Here is a 22,595-nt window from a genome sequence, read left to right on the forward strand (position 1 = left end):
TCCTGGAGTCCCACGTCACTCAAACCCTTACTTCTTTTATAGAGGACTCTTGTGTTTTGGACCCCCAGCAGGCTGGGTTCAGACCTGTGCATTCCACAGAAGCAGTCATCCTCTCTGTGATGGACGAACTACGCAGGGGCGCCGACTCTAACACCTGTCAGGCCCTGGTTCTTCTAGATCTGTCGGCCGCCTTTGACACGGTCGACCATGATATTTTGGTCGACCGTGTCAGAGAGGCTGGCATCCAGGGTACAGCTCTGGACTGGGTGCGCTCTTTCCTGACCCATCGCCATGAAGCTGTCAGGCTGTCCCAGTTTTCTGCCTCTCAAGTCGAGCTGACCTGTGGTGTCCCGCAAGGCTCCTCCTTATCCCCTCTCCTTTTTAATTTATACCTGGCCCCGCTAATCCGTTCTCTCCGTCGATTCAATGTCTCCGCGTTCAACTACGCGGACGACATTCAACTGGTTTTCACTATCGACTCCAGTGACCAATCTATCTCCACTTTCCAAAACACCCTCTGCTTCATCAGTGATTGGATGGGCACAAACCATCTAAAACTTAACCCCGACAAGACTGAGCTGGTCCTTGTCGGGGGGCCCTCCAATCCCTGGCACTCTTCCTTTTGGCCTGCCAGTCTTGGCAGCCCCCCTTGTCCCGTCAACTCAGCAAAAAGTCTGGGAGTTGTCATAAGTAACGACCTATCTATGACACCCCAGATCAGCGCTGTAGTTTCCTCCAGCCATTTCCAGCTCAGGAAAATACGCAAAATCTCCCGCCTACTTACCACCGATGCCCTCACTTTGGCCCTGCTTGCGCTAGTCATGTCTAGGCTTGACTACGCAAATGCACTATACGTAGGCATTCCTGCATACCAACTCAGGAGACTCGAGCTGATCCAAAATCAAGCTGCTCGCTTGATTTACCATCAACCCAGAGATCAGCACGTTCAACCTCTCCTAAAAAGTCTCCACTGGCTTCCGGTTTCTGCCCGCTGTAAATTTAAGCTTGGTTGCATCATTTTCAAATCCCTCACTGGTCATAGCCCCTCCTTCATTTCTTCCTTGCTTCATCCTTATGTTCCCTCCCGCACCCTTCGGTCATCCCAATTGGCTTTACTTTCTGTCCCCAGATTCAAGCGGAAGAAACACGGGGGCCTTAGGTTTTCTTTCTTAGCCCCGTCTTTTTGGAACTCCTTACCTCTTTCTCTTGGGTTGTCCTCCCCCTACTCCACGCTCAGATCTTTCCTCAAAACGCACCTTTTTACTGTAGCCTACTACTAGCTGTCATCCTCTGTTATGTTATTTTCTGTCTCTCCTCCCTGCTCCCTCTGCACAGCGCCAAGAAACCTAATGGTGTTAGCGCGCTCAATAAATTAATTTAACATAACATAACATAACACATTAAAGGAACCCGAACTACACATATACCAGCTGACGCAGGTTGGGTGATGTTTGATATTAATGTGTGTACATATTTTTGCAGATGTTATTTAGAGATTATATATCTCACCGTACATCCGGAATATTTTTTGTTTTCTAAAATACAGGGATGACTTCAAACGAAGGGCAAAGTATGCCGTTTGAAAGTTAAATAGACTTCAGCATGGTAACGTTTGTAGAAGGCAATCAACGTGTGTAAGGGTATAGACGTCTGTTCTTAAATATGTTATGCTCCATGCATTTGTATAGCCCATTATACCCATCTGTATAGTGCAGCACCGCCTTTGGATTCTGGGCACACTTTACGGTGCTGAGGTGCTCGCTCAGATGCACACTGTTCTGTGCATTTTGCATTTCCTTGTTCTCTGTTGATTTAATGATGATTCTATTGGATATTGGCCGGCCTGGTTAGAATGGGGTATGTATTGTTTACTGAAAGGACGGTCTTGCATTGGACCGGCTAGATCCTGTTATGTATTTCTGCAGGATACTGTGTGCATGGATATGTTTGTAGAAGGAGTTTGCCGATTGTTTTCTTCTTTTGGGGTGCACGCCTGGGAAGTGTTGGTCATCATTGGCATCTGGTGTGAGCTGCAGGTCACGAGTTAAATCCGACCTACGCCAAATGTATCATCTTTAACGTGCCGGTAATTTGATCACCATTTTATTGGGAAGAATAAAACTGGCTATTTACAACATTTTGAAACCGAAGTGATTTAAGGAGCAGTGTTAAAAACGTATTTTACAACAGATGTTCTATTTCAAATAATTCTTTCCAAAAACCATGTTCTCAAGATATTTCCAGTTATAGTCTGTTTATGTGATCACAGTACATCGGCCAAGGATCATACTTGTCCCTGGCCTCCCTCATCACTGTCCCCTCACTTTTAAACATCACATCAAATTTTTATTTTCTTACCAGTAGATTTTCTGTGAGCAAACATACAAACGCTGCTCAGTTGACATTACCTCTGATACAAGAACGTTTTCAGTTCATTCAGAATTTTTGGTGTATTTACTATGAAAGGAGCACCTAATCTACACTGAATGATTTATTAACAATTTAATTATATTGCATGAGAAATATAGTGCTGTAAAAGGAAAAAAGCAGTGTAGGAGCCAGAACAATGTGGCGGCAGATGGTGGGCGGAGCCCAGCGGGCCAGAGATAGGCACAGTCAGCCTATTCATTATTTTTACAACCTCTCCTCTGCAAAGAAATTGGTTAAAGGTGAAAAGCTTCAGTAAAAACCGTTCTGGCTTACTTTATAAGTCTCAGTAGAGCAAATTTTCTAACTGTACTGCCTTTTGTCACTTCCCCTAGCAGAGTTCAAATTCTGGTGAGAATACACTCCTGTTTCTGGCACGAAAGCATGAGATTTTTCTTTTTTTTACAAAATGGGCCAAGTAGTACGTTTTTGATCAGCCTCATCTCTATGTGTCCATCAACTGTGTTTTTTGGGTCATGTGCTGATGCCAGGATTAGAACCCATTTCTGCAGTTTACAAAATTAGTATATTTGAATATGGTAATAAAAACCTGGGTTCTGAAATGAAAAGAAGCCTATGGGTAGGTAACTTACAACTTGTTCCCCCGTTCTACTTTACAACTATATAAATGGGTGCCTTCCAACAATAGGGAGAATGGATTTTTAGGAAGGAAAAATATGTAAAATGCTTACGTAATTGCTATGGGTAGGGTAAAAAGGGAAGGTCGAAAGAATGATCTGAAATGGATTTTAGTAAATGTATCTCCTGCTTACGAATAAAAGAACCATAAAAGAAGGATGTGTGATGTTAAGCTTGATTTAATGATTTGCCAAATTCTAGAAGTTATGCTCCTTTGGAACATCAAATAGTTAATTGCTGTTCTCATTAAAAATACTCATCATGATCGACCAGAACACAAGTGGCTGCTATACGTCTATGTTTCTTCCTCCCCGGCCCTCTTCACTGTTTCTCTCCCTCTCCGTGCCTCTCCCTCTCCGAGGCCGCTCCGCCCGAGACACAGAGATCATACTGGCGAGCAGTCACACTGAGGAGAAGAACCCGGGGGAGTGTGCAGGTACGGGCGTGAGTGCAGCAGCGTGTGACGGTTGGACGAAGAAATCAGAGCAGAGAAATAGGCTTCTCGGGGGGGGGGGGGCAAGAAGTAAATCATGTAGACTGGGCTTTAAGTGGGATATAAAAACTGGGGGTCTCTCGAAAGGGCGTGGCCAATATAATTAAGGGCGTGGCTTAAAAACATGTAAACTAAAAGTCTGTGCTTAATAGTATAGTGTGTTTCCGGCCTATGTTTTGCTGTTTCTGTCATTACATACAGATATATGATAAAAGTAACATATCTGCAACACGTCAAGACTATTGACTTTGTCAATAGTCGGTAGTTACATAACATAAATAAGCAGCAACTATGGGTTGCATATAATATTGGAAAAGCTTCGACTTAAAGCCCTGGTGACACCAAGACAATGACCAAGACAATGTTGCTGCTCCTTAGTTTCAAAAAGAGAAAGGAAATCTAGAGAGAAAATGACTCTTTAACCCTTTCCATGCTCATGACGAGCTCAGCTCGTCATGATGCACGGTTGAGCTGTGCTGATGAGGATTCCCCTTCCCCTACAACGCTCATGCCGTAACTTCTCCACTAGTGAGAAGTGAGCAGTGTGAGCACACACACATCAATGCTCAGCTATTGCCATTGTAAATGACAATGCCATTTATTTATATGTTTTAAAAACCAACACATACATAAAGAAATTGTCATTTACAATGCCGATAGCTCTTACTTTTGCAAAGGCGAGACTGTTGCATTGTAAATGTGTGGGGGGCTCTGTGTGTGTGTAGGGGGGCTCTCTGTGTGTGTTTGTGGGGGCTCTCTGTGTGTGTGTGCGGGGCTCTATGTGTGAGGGGCTCTGTGTGGGTGTGTGGGGGGGCTCTCTGTCTGTGTGTGTGTGGGGCTCTGTGTGTGTGGGGGGGCTCTGTGTGTGTGTGGGGGGGCTCTGTGCGTGTGGGTCTCTCTGAGTGTGTGTGCGGCTCTCTCTGTGTGTGGCTCTCTGTGTGTGTGTGGCTCTGTGTGTGTGTGTGGCTCTGTGTGTGTGTGTGGCTTTCTGTTTGTGTGGCTCTGTGTCCGCGAATACTCTCTACTACTCTCTAATGCTCACCTATTGCCATTGTAAATGACAATACCATTTATTTATGTTTAAAAAAAAATGGAAAATATGTCATGAGCAATGCCAATAGCTCTACCTCTAATAATGCCGAGACCATTGCATTGTAAATGCTTGTTTACTTTGCATTGTAGGACTTGTAGTCATGGTTATCCCATTCTCAAATCAGTACTGCAAGTCCTGTATTGAAAGCAAAACCTTGGACTCACACATGAACATAATACAATTGAATAGATCCAGGGCTTCAAGTGGGCCGGGTCCTGCCGGTGCTCAGCACCAGCAGTTAGCTCTAAAGAGCAGGTGCTGAGACGGGTCTTTATTGGGCTCTCTATTTTTGCCCTCACCCTGAGTGTGAAAGTGAAACTAATCTTAGCTCTGCATCAGTCCCACCCTTCGCTGCCTTTGATGTAACTTCAAAGAGACTCGTTATATTTCTTTCAGTCTCATCAACTAATAACTGAAGCATTTTCAATATTATATACAACGAAGCCAAGGTGTTGCTTATTTATCTTTAGCAACTGACAACCATTGGCAAAGCCACTAGTCCTGGCTCGTTGTAGGTATAATCTTACTTGAATTTTATATCCGGATATAATGACAGAAACAGAAAAATACCAGTCGGGCGGCACAGTATGCTAAGCACAGATTTTTAGCTTATGTGTTTTAAGGTACGCCCTTAATTACATCAGCCACACCCCTTTGAGAGACCCCCCCGAGATTCTTCATCCCACTTAGAGATCTGCCTAGATCATTTACCTTCATTTGAACTCAGCAGTGGCGAGCACCGCCCCTTTAAGATGACTCCTGGGTGAGAGGGTTTAGCCTCTTAGGGAACAGAGAGTGTGCACTGCACAGGCTGCCACAAAGCAGACCGCAAAATAACGTTATTTTTGGCACAGAACAGGGTGTGTCCCTGCAGTAACTGTGTTGTATAACCAGGCCCGAGCCGCCTGTATTAAGCCTGCTCCAAAGGAAAGTATGGGCGGGAGGGTTTAGCTTAACCTGCCAAAAAACATCAGGGGCGTTTAGCCTTGCTTTCGAAAGAAGCATCTTAGAATACCTTAAAAGCAGCTCCAGAAAATACAAGGCCTCCTTCCTTTTCAACACCGTTGCAAGTGTAAATATAGGCTCCAAAAATCCCAACAGTCAATGTGGTAGAGGCTAAAATAAGACAGTAGTGGGTGAGGGTGTGAGGAGGGCCCTGGCAGCTATGCCCGCTGCAGCACATTTCAACTCAGTTAGATTCACCTGGAGAAAACGGGCCGGATTCCCAAAGGTGAAATTACACCTTTGTGTAAGTTTATGTTTGTTTTGGAATTCACAAAACTGCATTCTAGGTAAGTTTACGAGTGCTGAGACTCCGCAGTCGGGGCGAGAACTCTGCACATAAAAAGATGGGCATGACGTGTCTTTTTTTGTGTAATGGGCATGCCATGTCTTTTTATGTGTGATGGGCATGTCATGTCTTTTTATGTGTGATGGGCATGCCATGTCTTGTTATGTGTAATGGGCGTGCCATGTCTTGTTATGTGTAATGGGCGTGCCATGTCTTGTTATGTGTAATGGGCATGCCATGTCTTTTTATGTGTGATGGGCATGTTATGTCTTTTTATGTGTGATGATCATTTCATGTCTTTTTATGTGTGATGGGCATGTTATGTCTTTTTATGTGTAATGGGCATGTCATGTCTTTTTATGTGTGATGGGCATGCCATGTCTTTTTATGTGTGATGGGCATGTCATGTCTTTTTATGTGTGATGGGCATGCCATGTCTTGTTATGTGTAATGGGCGTGCCATGTCTTGTTATGTGTAATGGGCATGCCATGTCTTTTTATGTGTGATGGGCATGTTATGTCTTTTTATGTGTGATGATCATTTCATGTCTTTTTATGTGTGATGGGCATGTTATGTCTTTTTTTGTGTGATGGGCATGCCATGTCTTTTTATGTGTGATGGGCATGCCATGTCTTTTTATCTGTGATGGGCATGTCATGTCTTTTTATGTGTGATGGGCATGCCATGTCTTTTTATGTGTGATGGGCATGTCATGTCTTTTTATGTGTGATGGGCATGCCATGTCTTGTTATGTGTAATGGGCGTGCCATGTCTTGTTATGTGTAATGGGCATGCCATGTCTTTTTATGTGTGATGGGCATGTCATGTCTTTTTATGTGTAATGGGCATGTCATGTCTTTTTTTGTGTGATGGGCATGTCATGTCTTTTATGTGTGATGGGCATGCCATGTCTTGTTATGTGTAATGGGCATGTCATGTCTTTTTATGTGTGATGATCATTTCATGTCTTTTTATGTGTGATGGGCAAGTTATGTCTTTTTATGTGTAATGGGCATGTCATGTCTTTTTATGTGTGATGATCATTTCATGTCTTTTTATGTGTGATGGGCATGTTATGTCTTTTTATGTGTAATGGGCATGTCATGTCTTTTTTTGTGTGATGGGCATGCCATGTCTTTTTATGTGTGATGGGCATGTCATGTCTTATGTGTGATGGGCATGCCATGTCTTGTTATGTGTAATGGGCGTGCCATGTCTTGTTATGTGTAATGGGCATGCCATGTCTTTTTATGTGTGATGGGCATGTCATGTCTTTTTATGTGTGATGGGCATGTCATGTCTTTTCATGTGTGATGGGCATGCCATGTCTTTTTATGTGTGATGGGCATGTTATGTCTTTTTATGAGTGATGATCATTTCATGTCTTTTTATGCGTGATGGGCATGCCATGTCTTTTTATGTGTGATGGGCATGCCATGTCTTTTTATGTGTGATGGGCATGTCATGTCTTTTATGTGTGATTGGCATGCCATGTCTTGTTATGTGTAATGGGCGTGCCATGTCTTGTTATGTGTAATGGGCATGCCATGTCTTTTTATGTGTGATGGGCATGTCATGTCTTTTTATGTGTGATGGGCATGCCATGTCTTTTTATGTGTGATGGGCGTGCCATGTCTTGTTATGTGTAATGGGCATGCCATGTCTTCTTATGTGTGATGGGCATGTCATGTCTTTTTATGTGTGATGGGCATGCCATGTCTTTTTATGTGTGATGGGCATGTTATGTCTTTTTATGAGTGATGATCATTTCATGTCTTTTTATGTGTGATGGGCATGCCATGTCTTTTTATGTGTGATGGGCATGCCATGTCTTTTTATGTGTGATGGGCATGTTATGTCTTTTTATGAGTGATGATCATTTCATGTCTTTTTATGCGTGATGGGCATGCCATGTCTTTTTATGTGTGATGGGCATGTTATGTCTTTTTATGTGTGATGGGCATGTTATGTCTTTTTATGTGTGATGGGCATGTCATGTCTTTTTATGTGTGATGGGCATGTCATGTCTTTTTATGTGCGATGGGCATGTAATGTCTTTTTTATGTGCGATGGGCATGTAATATCATTTTTATGTGTGATGGGCATGTTATGTCTTTTTATGTGTGATGGGCATGCCATGTCTTTTCCCTCCTGATTCCCAATGTTCTTCTGATTTATTCATCTTCTCTGCCTGCCTTTCGGTTGTGTTCCTTCTTCCAGATAAAGCGCCGGGACGCCCCTTTGCTGGGGCAGCCGAGCGCTCTAAAAGTTGAAATAACATAACATAACATGTGTAATGGGCATGCCATGTCTTTTTATGTGTGATGGGCATGTCATGTCTTTTTATGTGTGGAGTTTTCGGCCCTGAATGCGGAGTCCCCACACTCATAAACGTACCCTTAAAATGCAGTTTTGTCAATTACAAAAACAAACATACTAGGCGGATGAGAGGGCTTGGCTTGCAAGTGCGAGGAAATGAATTGTCAGTGACAGCTGTTAGTCGTGAGTGCCTGGGGCGGTGGGGTTAGGCACCCGTGCTCCTAAAACACCCACACACTCAGTGCATGTGTCTGACATCTTCATCCACACTGTGAGCACAGTTAACCTATGAAACCCTTAGAACTCCCATCACCTCAGCTGGACTACCTTTTTCCAGTGCCATTAGCAATGGGGTGTTTTGTACATGGCGGACATGTGACCAGGCCCTGCTCGCAGCCCATGATTGCTGGCCAACCTCTGCTGGACACGGGCTTCGGTCATGAACAGCAGGCAATGGATGAAAGGCCTGAGCTGCAGCCAGGGCTTCTAGTGACCTCATAAACCAGAGTTCTCCAAAGTCAGTCCTGGAGGGCCGGATCCGTGCCAGATTATTAGGATAACCACCTTTATCTAATTGTGGATTTGCTAAAAATCTGGCCCTCCAGCTGAAGGCTGAGTGCTTTGTAAATGCCACTAGAGCCCAGAGAGGACAATATAGAAGCATATAACACGTTACCCATTATGCACTGTTATGTACTACATTTTATTTGGGGGGATTTCGTTTCTAAGGTTTGCCCTGGTGCTGGTGTTCCATGGTTTGGGGTAAGCTTGATGTTCTGCCTTTTGTTTGTTTGCAGACGGGCCCTTGGGTTCATCACTAACATCAACACCAGGGCAATCTTTTGGGCTGCATTATAGTCCATAGTTTTACTTCAGATACAGCATCACAGAAGGGGATGAGCCTTCGACCAATCACTCAGTTCACCCTGGGGTCATATTATCAACATGAGACAGTTTGTGATACTGGCTAGATGTAGTGTGCTTTCCTCCCTACGTGAAAATGACCAAGCATGATCCATCACAGCTTGTCCACCTCAGCTTGCAACTACACACAATACACATGAGCAAATCTAATGCCATTGTCACCTAATTCCACCTAAATAATTCTTATTAGAACTTGAAAACATTTTAAACAAATATCTTGATTAGCTCATTTAAAACATGGACTTTTTTTTACTGTAATTGCATGCTTCTGAGGAACTGGTTTTATGTTTAAGAGAGAGGGATGGTACAAAACCATTAACTTATACCAACACAAAGCAACCAGCCCGAGCACAGCATATCCCCACCCAGGGGCCAAGTCAGTATCAAGAAATAGCAAACTTCTTGTATTCTTCTTCTCCTTTTTTCCTTCCTTCCTTTTCACACCTCCCCCTACCCTCAAGGGGGCAATTGGATAAGGGGGTCAGCCTAGCACGAAAAATCTGTAATGTGGCGCCACCAAACCAGCGGCCTATGGCTGGAAACCCTGTAACGAGAATTCTACGATGACTGTATGTTTTATGTTTTATGGTGTATGTAAAAATAATAAAAACATGTTGAAATTAAAAAAAATATATGCAAGCAGTGAATTGTAGTTACTCAGCGACAGCACTATGACGGTTCCTTTTCAGACGAGTGTATGGATCTCAATAACAACCTTGAATGTGCCAATTATTTTTATGTAGCTTCTGAGAAGCAAACACCTTGTCCATAAAGCATGAAATGTGACAAAATGTTATCCTGCCCCTTATGTCCTGCAGCCCAAGGAAAATGCAGGGATGTGTCAGTGTATAAGGCCAGCCCTTTATGTCTTGAAAGGGTAGGGTTTGGAAAAGGTGTTCCTCCTGTACGGCCAATTGCTGTCCGCACATCATTTTAGGTGCGACCAATGCTGGTTCTATCATTGGGCCACCATGTTGGCTTTTTTGCTGCATGTTTTTTAATCTGTCCAAGCAGCAGCTGTGGGTGTTACTGATTCAACTGAGAATCGCAATCCTAACGCTTGAGATACAGAGTTCCATCATATACATCAAAGACCTGAGTAACCACCATCAAAATATCTTGCGATGGGCCAAAATTGTCTGCGAATGGCTACTAAAACTAAGCTTGAGCTTTATATAATCCCTGGGGCAACTGTGGCTTAATATACTGGCTACCATGCAAGGACATCATTAATGGCTGTTCCGGCCAAGCCCTTGGATTTCTACAGGCCCTTGGCAGAAATTAAATCAATATCTTGAATTCACTATAGAGTTTGCCAACTTTTAGCTTTTGCTTCTGGGTAACATGCCATTTGATTCCCTCACGAGGCTTGAAGTTAGTAGTGCAAGAACAGCGACTTCCAAGTTGGACGCAGACTAGTCGAATGCATTTTTAGCGAGCCTTTCCAAATAGTGGCTCTATTCTGCAGTCCAGCTAATTATCAGAGATGGCAAGTATGACTACATCACCCAAAGCGAAGTATTTATTATTATGGACCTCTATTAGAGGCCCACATGAAAATCAAAGTTTGTTGCTAGACCTTTAGTCCAGTTCATCGAGGCAATAAATTCCACGCGTCGCTGAAACGGAAAATCCATGTTTGGTCACAAGTTTCTAGGAGTAACTCCATTGTTTAGAGAGGCTTCTAAATGTTACCTGAAGTACGGCTTTTACTGGAATAGGCACGCCTATCTTCGTTTCTTTGCCAGTGCAACTTCTGGCAGTTGACAGCTTAGCTTTCAGTCTAGAAGAAATACAGACAGCAACAGACAGCGTTATTATTCTACTTGCATTTGGTTTGTGTTGTTGCTTTTTTTGCCGAGACTTTGTTTTATTTAAAAGTAATTTATTATCTTCTGCTTCTGTAGAATGGGTGCAACTTTTGAGGAGCCAAGAAATACCTGCTCTACAGTAAGAAACACAAAACCAAAAGAGGACTTGTCCACCTCAATAAATAATTTTTCGAAATAGAGAATTTAGATGTCTCATTTGTAGTCCTTGCTGTTGCAATTAAACATTATGAACATTTAAATCTGTCATAAGGTCTAAGAAAAGCGGAGGATATGAGAGGTGCCAATGAATGGTGGAAAGCTGACAACTACACAAGGTCCTAACATGGAGGCATTTCATAAGTTGTCTTGATGGAATTGCATGTTTATGTCTACAAGTGTATTGGGCTAAAAGCGCACAAATGACCATGGTTTATTAATAACATCGTAAAATACTGTCCCCAATATCTGATATAACATCACCAATGAAAAAGGCTAGAAGATATTTTAATTGCCTTGTTTCCCTGCGTGGCTGAAATTTGCAGTGAAGCGCATTTCTGCTCCCAGGGACAGCTTGCATAAACCCAAATCTTTCAGCAAAGAAGGATTGATTCTAGAGCCTATACGCACTGCAGAACAACAAATAGATGTAGAAATTAGACAATATGGCCAGGATGCATGTGCTGCTACAAAGACCTCTGGCACCACATAAGATTGTAGGCTATATGTCGGAGGGGGGGGGGGGGGCGGTGGCTGGGGCTTAATGTGCATTGGTTTATCTTTTTCATGTGTTATATGGTTTTGTTTTCTGGGTGTATAGCTACACAGTTTATCCTGCAGTATACTGTGTATGTACGTGACCTTGTTGGTCATATCGATGGCAAAAACCCAATAAAATTTATTGCGAGAAAAAATATATCTTTCAGCAAAGAAAATGAACTAGAATAAAACATTAAAGGATAGCTCAATTTTCCCATTTCCCTTCTACTATTGGCATTCCCTGGGGCCACCTCTCTTGCATCTGACCTCTGAACGTGTGAGAGGTCTGGGTACCACTGCACTTTGTTCCCTTGGACTGCTTGTGTTTTTTTGTGTGGATGCTCCTGCCTGTCTCAGTATTGAATTACATTGTGCACACACTGTGCCGTTTTCTCTGTGAGCAGTGAGCGTGTGTACCCGCATTGCTTGGACTGTGCACGATAAGGGATGAGGGTGAACTTTCGGCTGAATATTTTGGACTAGTTTTAATAGCTACACAGTGATTCTTAACGTTTTTTAATTCTCTTACTGATACTTTCAAACCCATAATTTAAAAAAACGAATTTGTTTTTTAAAAAAACCTGAAAAAGAGATAAAAAAAGAACTTGTTACAAAATCATGGCTTTGTGTCAAGAAAAAGTCACCCGCAAATATTTTAGCAATGGAGTAAGAATAATAGCTCATCTAGTCTCCATATAGGAGGAGGGATGCTTTTGCAAGGATCGAATGATTGTTTATATAATTATTTTAACAATTTCTGAAATTAAAGACTGGGCTGAAATGGTTACCCTGAAGGTATAGTGAATTGGTGAACGCTGCCTGTTTTGCGCCCATGTCTTACTCACAATGGGCCTGATGTATCAATGACTCAGTACATATGGGCCAATGCTCTTTGAATGGACCCCATCCCTTCTTCTGAGTCCATGTCCTTACCTCACTTGCCACAGCCGAGCTTTGACTTGTGATGCCGGTTCAGCTTGGACACTCTGCATGACACCTCTCCCAAACACAGGACACGCATGTTCAAAGACCTGATCAAAAAGAAGAAGGGAAGGCTGAGGTGGTCAATAGAATAAGAACAAAGACGCCATCTTCAAGCAAACAAAGCCCTGAGCATGATCATAACATGAAGAGAGAAATGAGACTTGACGGTATGTAGCGGAGACTCTGGTCTCAAGGAATGGTCATAAAGTACCCCTCTCGGGTGAGGGACACCACCTTCTAGCGAGCAGAGATATTTCTGCCGGGTGGTCAGGAACTTGGGGCCATATTATCAAGCATGGGCGTTACATTATCGCCACTTTTATCGGCAGGAACCTGCGGATAAAGCGGCGATAATGGGCTTGATAATATGCCCTTGTGAATTCCCATAGCAGCACAGGTTCTGGTGTTAACCTGGGCTTCTATGGGAATTCACAAGGGCATATTATCAAGACCATTATCGCTGCTTTAGCGGCAGTTTCCTGCCGATAAAAGCGGACATAATGTATCGCCCATGCTTGATAATATGGCCCTTGATGTTTATAATAAGAATCTCACAATATTCCCGAACGACTAAGCACCAGCAAAAAAGGGCATTAGTGGGACCTTTTGGAGAAAATAAATACGTAATAGGTGCATAACACAAGACATGTAATTTGGCATCACATTACCAATGCGAAATTAGCACTCTGGTGCATAATATATACCAGTCATACCCCAGCATCCAAGAATTAATAAATAGATGCATTGTGGTCTAACATCACTTGCTGAGTTCCAGTCTACATTGTGATTTTGCACTAGTATGAGCTACTTAAGCTTGACAGAATGTTATATGGGATTTCATAGAAAAACAATTTCATGGAATACCATTACTGAGAAAACATTTCACCTAAACCGTTTAATGGAAATTTTGAGAGTGAATGGCATTTACTATTTCATAGAAACCAATTCATAGAATGTCTTTTTGTTTGAAATTGGCTTTTGCATGCTTACGTTTTATGGTATAAATGCAATAGTAACAGGTCTTACTTTCAGAAACAGATTTGTTGGAGGTATTTATTTCATTGCTTTACTTCAAGGGACTTAATTTCAGATTCATATCTATTTCATTGTCAAACTATTGCTTTGGATACTTTTAATTAGTTGACCCATCAACACCCCTAAACACCACCCATCCCTTGCCCCTAAATACTGCTCACCACACCTATCCTGCTCTCACCTCTGACTCATTAGAGTCATTTCTAGCCCTACACTCTACCCATTCCTGAACCGCAAACCCACTCACACCCTTTAAACTCCCCATTCCTGAAGCATAAAAAACCTTTTTACCCCTAAACCTCACCCATCCCTGACCCCTTTAAATCCCTCTCCACTCCAACATCCACCCATGCCTGAACCCTAAAAACCTTCACCACCCATCCATGACTCCTACGAACTCCCCACTACCCTCAAACTCTACCCTTCCCTAAACCCTAAAATCCATTATCTGCATCTTAACTCCACCCATCCCTGAATCCTTTCAAAACATCACTCTAAACTCCACTGAATCCTGAACCCTAAACACTCTTCAACCCCCCCCCCTCATTAAGCTCTACCCATCACTAAACCGTAATAAAGAATTACTAGCCCTAAACCCTGCCTTTCCAGGAACCCTACAACTCCTTAACACCCTTACACTCCACCCATCCCTGAACCCTAAAATCACCTCACTACTCAGAAATTCCACTCATCCGTAAATTCTAAATAAAAACCCTCACCACCCCTAAACTCCACCCATTCCTGATACCTAAAAAGTCCTCACCACCCCTAAACTCCACCCATCCCTGACCCCCAGGAACCCCTTTCTATGCCTTAACTCGACCTACTCCTGGCCCCTGAAAACATCTCATCACCCCAAAACATTACCTTCATCAACATCCCTGAACCCAAAAACTCCTCACTAAGATGATTCTTTTATATTTCTTTAAAATTGACTTTCCTTAAAATTGGTTTTCCAATATTTGGTTTCTTATATTTGGTTGCCTAGTTTTCATGTATCCATTAATTGATATACATCATGAAACACACCTACCTAATTGGCACATGCTGCACTGTGGATCTCTCTGTGCTGGGTGAGCAGGGGTATGGGCTACATTCTTTCTTTTTGAAAGTCTCAGTAGGTTTAAAAACACTTAGAAAGAGCTTTGGGTCTTGGTCATCCTAAAGATAGTGACACTGAGTGGCTTGGTACACAGACAAAATATCGATATGCAAAAATATCGAAGTTTAAATATCGATATACAAAAATATCGAAGGTAAGTAATATCGACAGTCTAAATATCGATATTGGTATGATATCAGTAATATCGAAGTTGTAAATATCGATGTTAATAATATCGAAATTAATAACTTTGATGTTACTAATATCAATTTTTAAATAAATTTAGTGTATATTATATTGTATTTATTATGTTTTATTATTTATTTTTAATGTTATTTTATTAAATATTGTCTTTTACTACTGTAGCGGGTTGTGGGTTTATAGGGGAATAGGGTGGGAAGTAATTTAATTATGTTAAATTAATTATTAATTAGTAGGAATTATTAATTAATTAATTGAGAATTAATTTTAAATTATTTTTAATTAATTTATTAATTGATAAATATGTTCTGTAGCGGGTTATGGGTTTATAGGGGAATAGGGTGGGAAGTAATTTAATAATAATTAATTAATTGTTATATGTTTGTACATATTTTAATTAATAATTAATTGGTAATTCATTTCTATTAATTAGTTAATTAATTATTATATTTTTTTACATATTTATAATTATTAATTAGTTGGTAATTAATTATTATTAATTATTTAATTACATTAATTATAGTAATTTGTATATATATAATTTATTGTTATTCTTAATTAATTAATTGTGCAAAATAATATTAATTAATAAATTAAATTAATTACAGCAAATGTGCTAATATATTTACTTTATTGTTATTGTTAATTAATAATTAATTGGTAATTAAATAATATTAATTAATTTTGGGTACAGGGGTATTTTTAGGGTTCAGGGTCAGTTTTCAGTTCATGGGTACAGGGGTATTTTTAGGGTTCAGGGTCAGTTTTCAGTTCATGGGTAAAGGGGTATTTTTAGGGTTCAGGGTCAGTTTTCAGTTTTTGGGTAAAGGGGTATTTTTAGGGTTCAGGGTCAGTTTTCAGTTTTTGGGTAAAGGGGTATTTTTAGGGTTCTGGGTCAGTTTTCAGTTCATGGGTAAAGGGGTATTTTTAGGGTTCAGGTTCAGTTTTCAGTTTTTGGGTAAAGGTGTATTTTTAGGGTTTAGGGTCAGTTTTCAGTTTTTGGGTAAAGGGGTATTTTTAGGGTTATGGGTCAGTTTTCAGTTCATGGGTAAAGGGGTATTTTTAGGGCTCAGGGTCAGTTTTGGGTTTTTGGGGTACAGTCGTACAGGGTAAAAATAAAATAAATTTAAATTAAATCAATTAAATGAAATTAAAAAATATAAAATTACATTAAATTATTAAGTTTTTAATTTATTTTAAATGTATATGTATTAGTTTTAATTTTTTAATTATGTTTTAATATTTTTATTTAATATTTGTAACATTATATGTATTTTATAATTATTTTTACATTATTATTAATACATTTAAAAAAACGATATTTTTAATTTCGATATTTTTGTACTACGATATTATTTTTTCGATATTTTTGTACTTACCTTGTTAGGGATAGGATTCCGCTATTTTTGACTTCGATATTTTTGTCCCGATATTTTTGTATGTCGATATTTTTGATTTCGATATTTTGTCAGACATTCGAGTGGCTTATGGCCCAAGAGATCTCCCACAAGGATGGTTGGCCATCACTGGTACATGTATCAGAGGCATGTCAGGAGGTAGAACGCGACATGCCACTGTGGAGTATTGCAATCTACACACCTTTTACACCTCACCAGGTCTGAAAAATAAATCAATAAAGAACCCAAACAAGGCTGCCAAGCAACAGGCCACACTGTGTTTTGAAATAACTTATGGGTTTAAAAGAACCTGCTGCTGTTCCTTGTGTGTCCAGGCAACAAAAAACATATCAAAATAACTCTGGGGATTAATGTTCCTGCTAGAGAGCAGTGGGAGTGTTGGCAAGTAACAGCTCTTGTCGCAAGGAGGATGCAGTGAAAAATAAGTCATAGTCCTAAATAAGCGCGTAACCTGGTCTCTGGGCGTTTTCAAACTCCCCTTCCCACTGGTTACATCCCCTCTATGTTAGAGGGGCTCAGTGAGGAGATATATTTGGATCTTATTTAAGAAGTATCGGACAACATCACATTAACCCCTTCACCCTCTAATGAACACCCAGCACACTAAACGCAGCGTACGTGGTCATACCAAGTCCCACGTCTCTTTTAAAACAGTATGCCTTTCAGCAATTTCTGAGCTTCATTACTGAACAATATGTGGAAAAGCTACACATGATTTATAAAAATGTAAAGAAAACCTAAAATGTTCTTTTGAAGTTTCTTTGTGATTGGTCGAAATGGTTTGTTTATGTAAAACCAGTCTGGTTAAATTGTAGGAGAGGAATATTATAAGGGTTTAACATTACTTATTGTGAAGACACTGTCTGTGACATCATTGTGAATTAAATATAATAATTAGCCCCCCTACCTTTCTCCAAAGATCTCTCTAGGATGCGCCTCCACTTGAGTGCTGTTCTGAGGAGCCCACTCCAGGCGTGTCCTCACTCACTCACAACGCAGAAGCCTCCCCTTTGTTTGCTGCACAGGATACCCTGGCATGTGTACACAGAAGCACAGGTACTCCCTGGAAAGTGTGCACAGAAGCACACGTACTCCGCGGAAAGTGTGCAGAGATGCACAGGTATGCCCTGGGATAGGTACCCCTGGCATGTGAACACAGAAGCGCAGGTACCTCCTGGCATGTGTGCGCAGAAGCATAGGTACCCCTAGCATGTGCGCACAGAAGAACAGGTACCCCACAGCATGTGCGTGAAGAAGCACAGATAGCCCTGGCATGTGTGCACAGGAACACAGGTACCCCCTGGCATGTGTGCAAAGAAGCACAGATACCCCCCCAGGCATGTGTACCCAGAAGAAGCTCAGGTTCCCCATGGCATATGTGCACAGAAGCACAGGTACCCCTTGGCGTGTGTGCAGAGAAGCACAGGTACCTCCTGGCATGTGTGCAGAGAAGCACAGGTACCCCTTGCATGTGCGCACAGAAGCACAGGTACCTCATAGCATGTGCGCGAAGAAGCACAGGTACCCCTGGCATGTGCGCGAAGAAGCACAGGTACCCCTGACATGTGTGCACAGAAGCACAGGTAGCACCTGGCATGTGTACACAGAAGAACAGGTAGCACCTGGCATGTGTGCAAAGAAGCACAGGTAACCCCTGGCATATGTGCACAGAAGAAGCACAGGTACCCCCTGGCATGTGCTCACAGAAGCACAAGTATCCCTTGGCATCTGTGCACAGAAGCACAGGTATTCTCTGGAATTTGTGCACAGAAGCACATGTACCCCCTGACATGTGCGCGAAGAAGCACAGGTACCCCTGGCATGTGCACGAAGAAGCACAGGTACCCCTGACATGTGTGCACAGAAGCACAGGTACACCCTGGCATGTGTGCACAGAAGCAGAAGAGTAATACCTTTTTACCTCAATTTCCACCGAGACGACTCAAGTGCTTCTTGATAATGCCTACTCACAGCAGAACACAGGATCATTGACGGTTTGTGATTCAATTGTTCCCCATCTTCAGGACACCTAACATTCACTCCAGGCGTGTTTTCTGTGCAAGCACTAAACTGCTCACTGGTCAGTGACATCACTGATGACATCTCAAATGACATCACTGATGACATCATCCAGTGACTGTGAGTGTTTTAAAAACGTTTATGATTGTTAAATATATATACCAAGGTGTATTGGTGGATTGGTGAGAGCCTGTATGAATGATTCAGTGGGTGCCTGACAGACTGTATAAGTGAGTGGTTAGGTGTCCCACTGAATGTATGGGTGAGTGACTGGTTTTGTGAATGTCTGTATCAGTCTGACAGTTGGTGTCTAAGTGGCTGTATGGGCGTGTGAGTGGATACGTGAGTGGCTGTATAGGCAATTTGGCTGTATGGGTACCTGTATGGGTGTCTGAGTGTATGGGTGAGTCAGTGGCTGTATGGGTTAGTGAGTGCATGTTTGAGGGGCTGTATGGGTGAGCTAACTATAACTCACACCCCTGCAATGCACTGCTTAATTACCTCACATATTACATCACTAATGACATGGTCAGTGACATCACTGATGACATCCTCCAGTAACTGAGATTTTTTTTTTTAATAGTTTATGAATATTAAATATATATACCAAGCTGTACTGATGAATCAGGGCCTGTATGGATGATTCAGTGGGTGTGGGACAGACTGTAGAAGTGAGTGATTAAGTGTCTCAGTGAATGTATGGGTGCATGACTGGTTGTGTGAATATCTGTATCAGTCTATCAGTTGGTGCCTAAGGGGCTGTTTGGGTGTATGAGTACCTATATGGGTGACTGAGTGTCTGTGTGGGTGGGTCAGGGTGTGTGTGACTGCCTGTATGGATGAGTCAGTGGGTGAGTGAGTGGCTGTATGGGTTAGTGAGTGTGTGTGTGAGGGGCTGTATGGGTGAGTGAATGGATGTGTCATTAGTATATGGGTGAGTAACTATGTATGCGAAAGGCAATATATGTGAGTAATGGGGTATATGAGTGGCTGTATGGATGAGTGAGTAAATGTGAGACTGTCTATATGGGTGACGGTGTGCTTGTGTCAATGACTGTATAGGTGAGTGAGAATGTGTTTGTATCTGTATGAGTAAGTAAGTGGGTATGTTATCCAACGCTTTCCCTACTGTTGCACTCTCTGGAGTGGAAATAGTAATTTTTACCCCTACGCTATCCAACGCTTTTCCTATTGTTGCAATATGTGGAGTAAGTATATATATTAATTTATATGTAGAGTTGTTAATGTATTTTAAATGTATATGTATTAGTTATTATTTTTTAAATATATGTTAATGTTTATATTTATAATTTGTTAAATTATTTGTATTTTTAAATTATTTTTACATTATTATTAATACATTTTAAAAAACGATATTTTTAACTTCGATATTTTTGTACTACGATATTTTATTTTCGATATTTTTGTACTTACCTTTATGTAGATAGAACTGCGATATTTTTGATGTCGATATTTTTGTGTCGATATTTTTGTATGTCTATATTCTGTCTGTCGATATTATGTCATAGATCCCCAAATATATGTAAACTGGTCTAAATTGATTTGTTAAACTTTGTTTCTTGGGAATCATTTTCCTTTTTTCCCCAATAGGCAGTAATCTTCTTGCTTGTGTTCTCTTGTCCTGAAGATAACCTCGAGTTACAAAGGTCGAAACGTCGTCGACTTCTATTAGCCCGATTGGGATTGCTAACAATGCCATGATTTTTTCACTGTATTATGAAAGTAATGTTCATGCATAATATCTGCATCAAATAACTCCCAATCTGTACGCCGATTCCTTTATTCATTTATGTATTTCACTTGCGCCGGTTAAACATTTTTTTTCACAAGCACAATTTGTTTACTCTGCACTTTATTAGAAACAATTGTGCTATCCAAATGTGGAAGCATCCTTTCTGTGCACTGCCAGGTTACAAATGTAAATCAAAATTCCAATGGGTTAACAACAAATTGTCGATGGACATTCCATATGCATTGTACTGTACTCAAACCGGTTTTACATATATCTCCAACGCATTTCGGGCATGACTATGCCCTTCATCAGGGGGTATGTTCCTTCCGGGCCGTTGTACTCTTGGGACCTTGCGTCCTATATCGATGTAAACCTCAGTTTGCGTACACAGCGGTTTACATCGACTTAGGATGCATATAGAGTGTCCATCGACAATGTTATATGAACCCATTGGAGTATTGATTGAACAAACTTTGATTCTATGATTAAATGAATAAATGTTGATTTCAATTTGGAACCTGGCAGTGCACAAGAGGGATGCTTCCACATGCAGATAGCGCGATTGTTTCTCATGAGGGGTGGAGTAAGTTGATGGAGAGCATGATCCAAAGATTTTAATAGTATACTTTCCGCTCTATACTTTAAACATAACATGAAAACGTTATTGATGCTGCTGCCAAATTTCCTTGTAAAGAATAGAGTCCAATTTTTTTGGGGTAAAGACAAATCCTTGAATTTACAAAATTTACGATAGCGTGTTCTTCGTGTAATTAATTTACTGTTAAAATTTGTACTTTTTCATTTACTCCCATGAAGACGTTGTTGCATGATATTGTACTTAAAATCCAACTCAAGTCCAACAACGTGCCCCCTAAAGCAAGTCGTTGTAACGGCTTACATGGTAAAGGAACACGTGGTAATGTTGCAGTCAGGGTAGTGACTGCGGAGTGAAGGCAGGTTGTGATTCTGCCTACGGGGTAAAGGATGTTTGCCATCTCTGTCATTTCTCTCTGGTAAAGCAAGCTCTCTCTAGGATGTATCTCTACCCTGTGTCCTGTGCTCGTTTGCAGTCATCTTGTCGCCTCGATGCAAGAGGTTATCTGCCCTGTTCACTAGTATCAGGACCAGCCTTGGACATCTCTCTTTCTTTTACATACTGGTGCCCAAGGTGACATATCTCTTTGTTGCTTTATTTATTGTGGCTTTGTGTAGTGCCACACACTCCAGGGGCAACTTCAGTGCTGATCTTTGCTGCATAGTAACAAATAAAAAAGTTAATATAAAACATAGCTTAGAGCCGGATGCACTAGTGATTGGATGGTACCCAGCACCTTCAGACAGTCATAGGTTTCCAGTAGTAATGCTGAAAGCAAAACTTCAAGTCCCAGAATGTGAAGGTCTGTTGGATAAAGCTAGAAATGGTTGAAGTGTTCCACATGAGTGTCCAGTTGGCAGCAGTGCCAATGCTAATAGTAGACAGATGGAAGGAAAACAAACAAAGCACCTGGCAGGGCCAATAGGTCTGGCTTCAAAGTGCTAATGGCGTTGCACAGAGTCGCACACACCTCCCCCATAGCGCCTTGAGACCCTAGCAGGTGAGTATGGCGTTGTACAGAGCCGCACACACCTCCGCCATAGCGCCTGGAGACCCTAGCGGGTGAGTAGAGCGCTCTACAAAACTCCTGATTGATTGATTGAATGCATGTAAACACCAAGTATATCAGTCTGTCTCTGTTTGCATGCATTGGCACACTAAACCATGACCTATTAGATTCATGTTTCTAAGCTGTGTTTAAATCACAATAAAACTTCCTATTGCAAAGTGAGCCAGCAGCTTCCCATTTGCCTACTGCACTCGGTGTTGTAATTACGGCTAAGGGACTCATTTTGTTGCCTTCTTATTGCTTGCAGTATGCAATTAACAGGAACGGAGTAAGTACCAGTAGTTTACATTATCGCTACTCCTATTAGTTCACATTCCAGTAATTACTTATAATCAATATTCCCTCTATAATGTTTTTTGCCTTTGGGTGGCAATAAAGGTCTTCTGTGCACAACAGCCAAGGCCTGCACCTCCTTTGTGTTGCTTGCCCACCGACTCTCCATCGGTTGGTGTGTGTGTGTGTATATATATATATATATATATATATATATATATATATATATATATATATATATATATTCACAGAAAAAACCATAGGTTATAGTGGATATATAGTTAGGAATTTGCATTTACAAAACCTTGAAAATTCAATGAAAAAACCATTGGTTTTAGGCCATATATAGTTAGGGATTTGCATTTACAAAACCTTATTTTACTCGCATAAAA

The 22,595-nt window shown here is 41.2% G+C and overlaps 1 protein-coding gene across 2 annotated transcripts in view; it reads right to left on the bottom strand.

Moving 5' to 3' along the window:
* Positions 1–22,595, bottom strand: part of TMEM140 (transmembrane protein 140) — a 135,186-nt gene that overhangs the window by 82,103 nt on the left and 30,488 nt on the right. Inside the window, exons 2-3 of one of the 2 annotated variants that reach the window (XM_086953006.1) lie at positions 12,688–12,785; positions 10,883–10,970 (exon numbers count right to left, since the gene is read on the bottom strand). In XM_086953006.1, coding sequence (XP_086809132.1) covers positions 10,883–10,970; positions 12,688–12,746 — 147 coding nt within the window. In that variant the 5' untranslated portion in view covers positions 12,747–12,785. The remainder of the gene's footprint in view (positions 1–10,882; positions 10,971–12,687; positions 12,786–22,595) is intronic. The other variant, XM_086953005.1, reaches the window with a different exon arrangement.

The sequence above is a fragment of the Lissotriton vulgaris genome, chromosome 1_2 (assembly GCF_964263255.1).
Source record: "Lissotriton vulgaris chromosome 1_2, aLisVul1.2, whole genome shotgun sequence".
NCBI lineage: Eukaryota > Metazoa > Chordata > Amphibia > Caudata > Salamandridae > Lissotriton > Lissotriton vulgaris.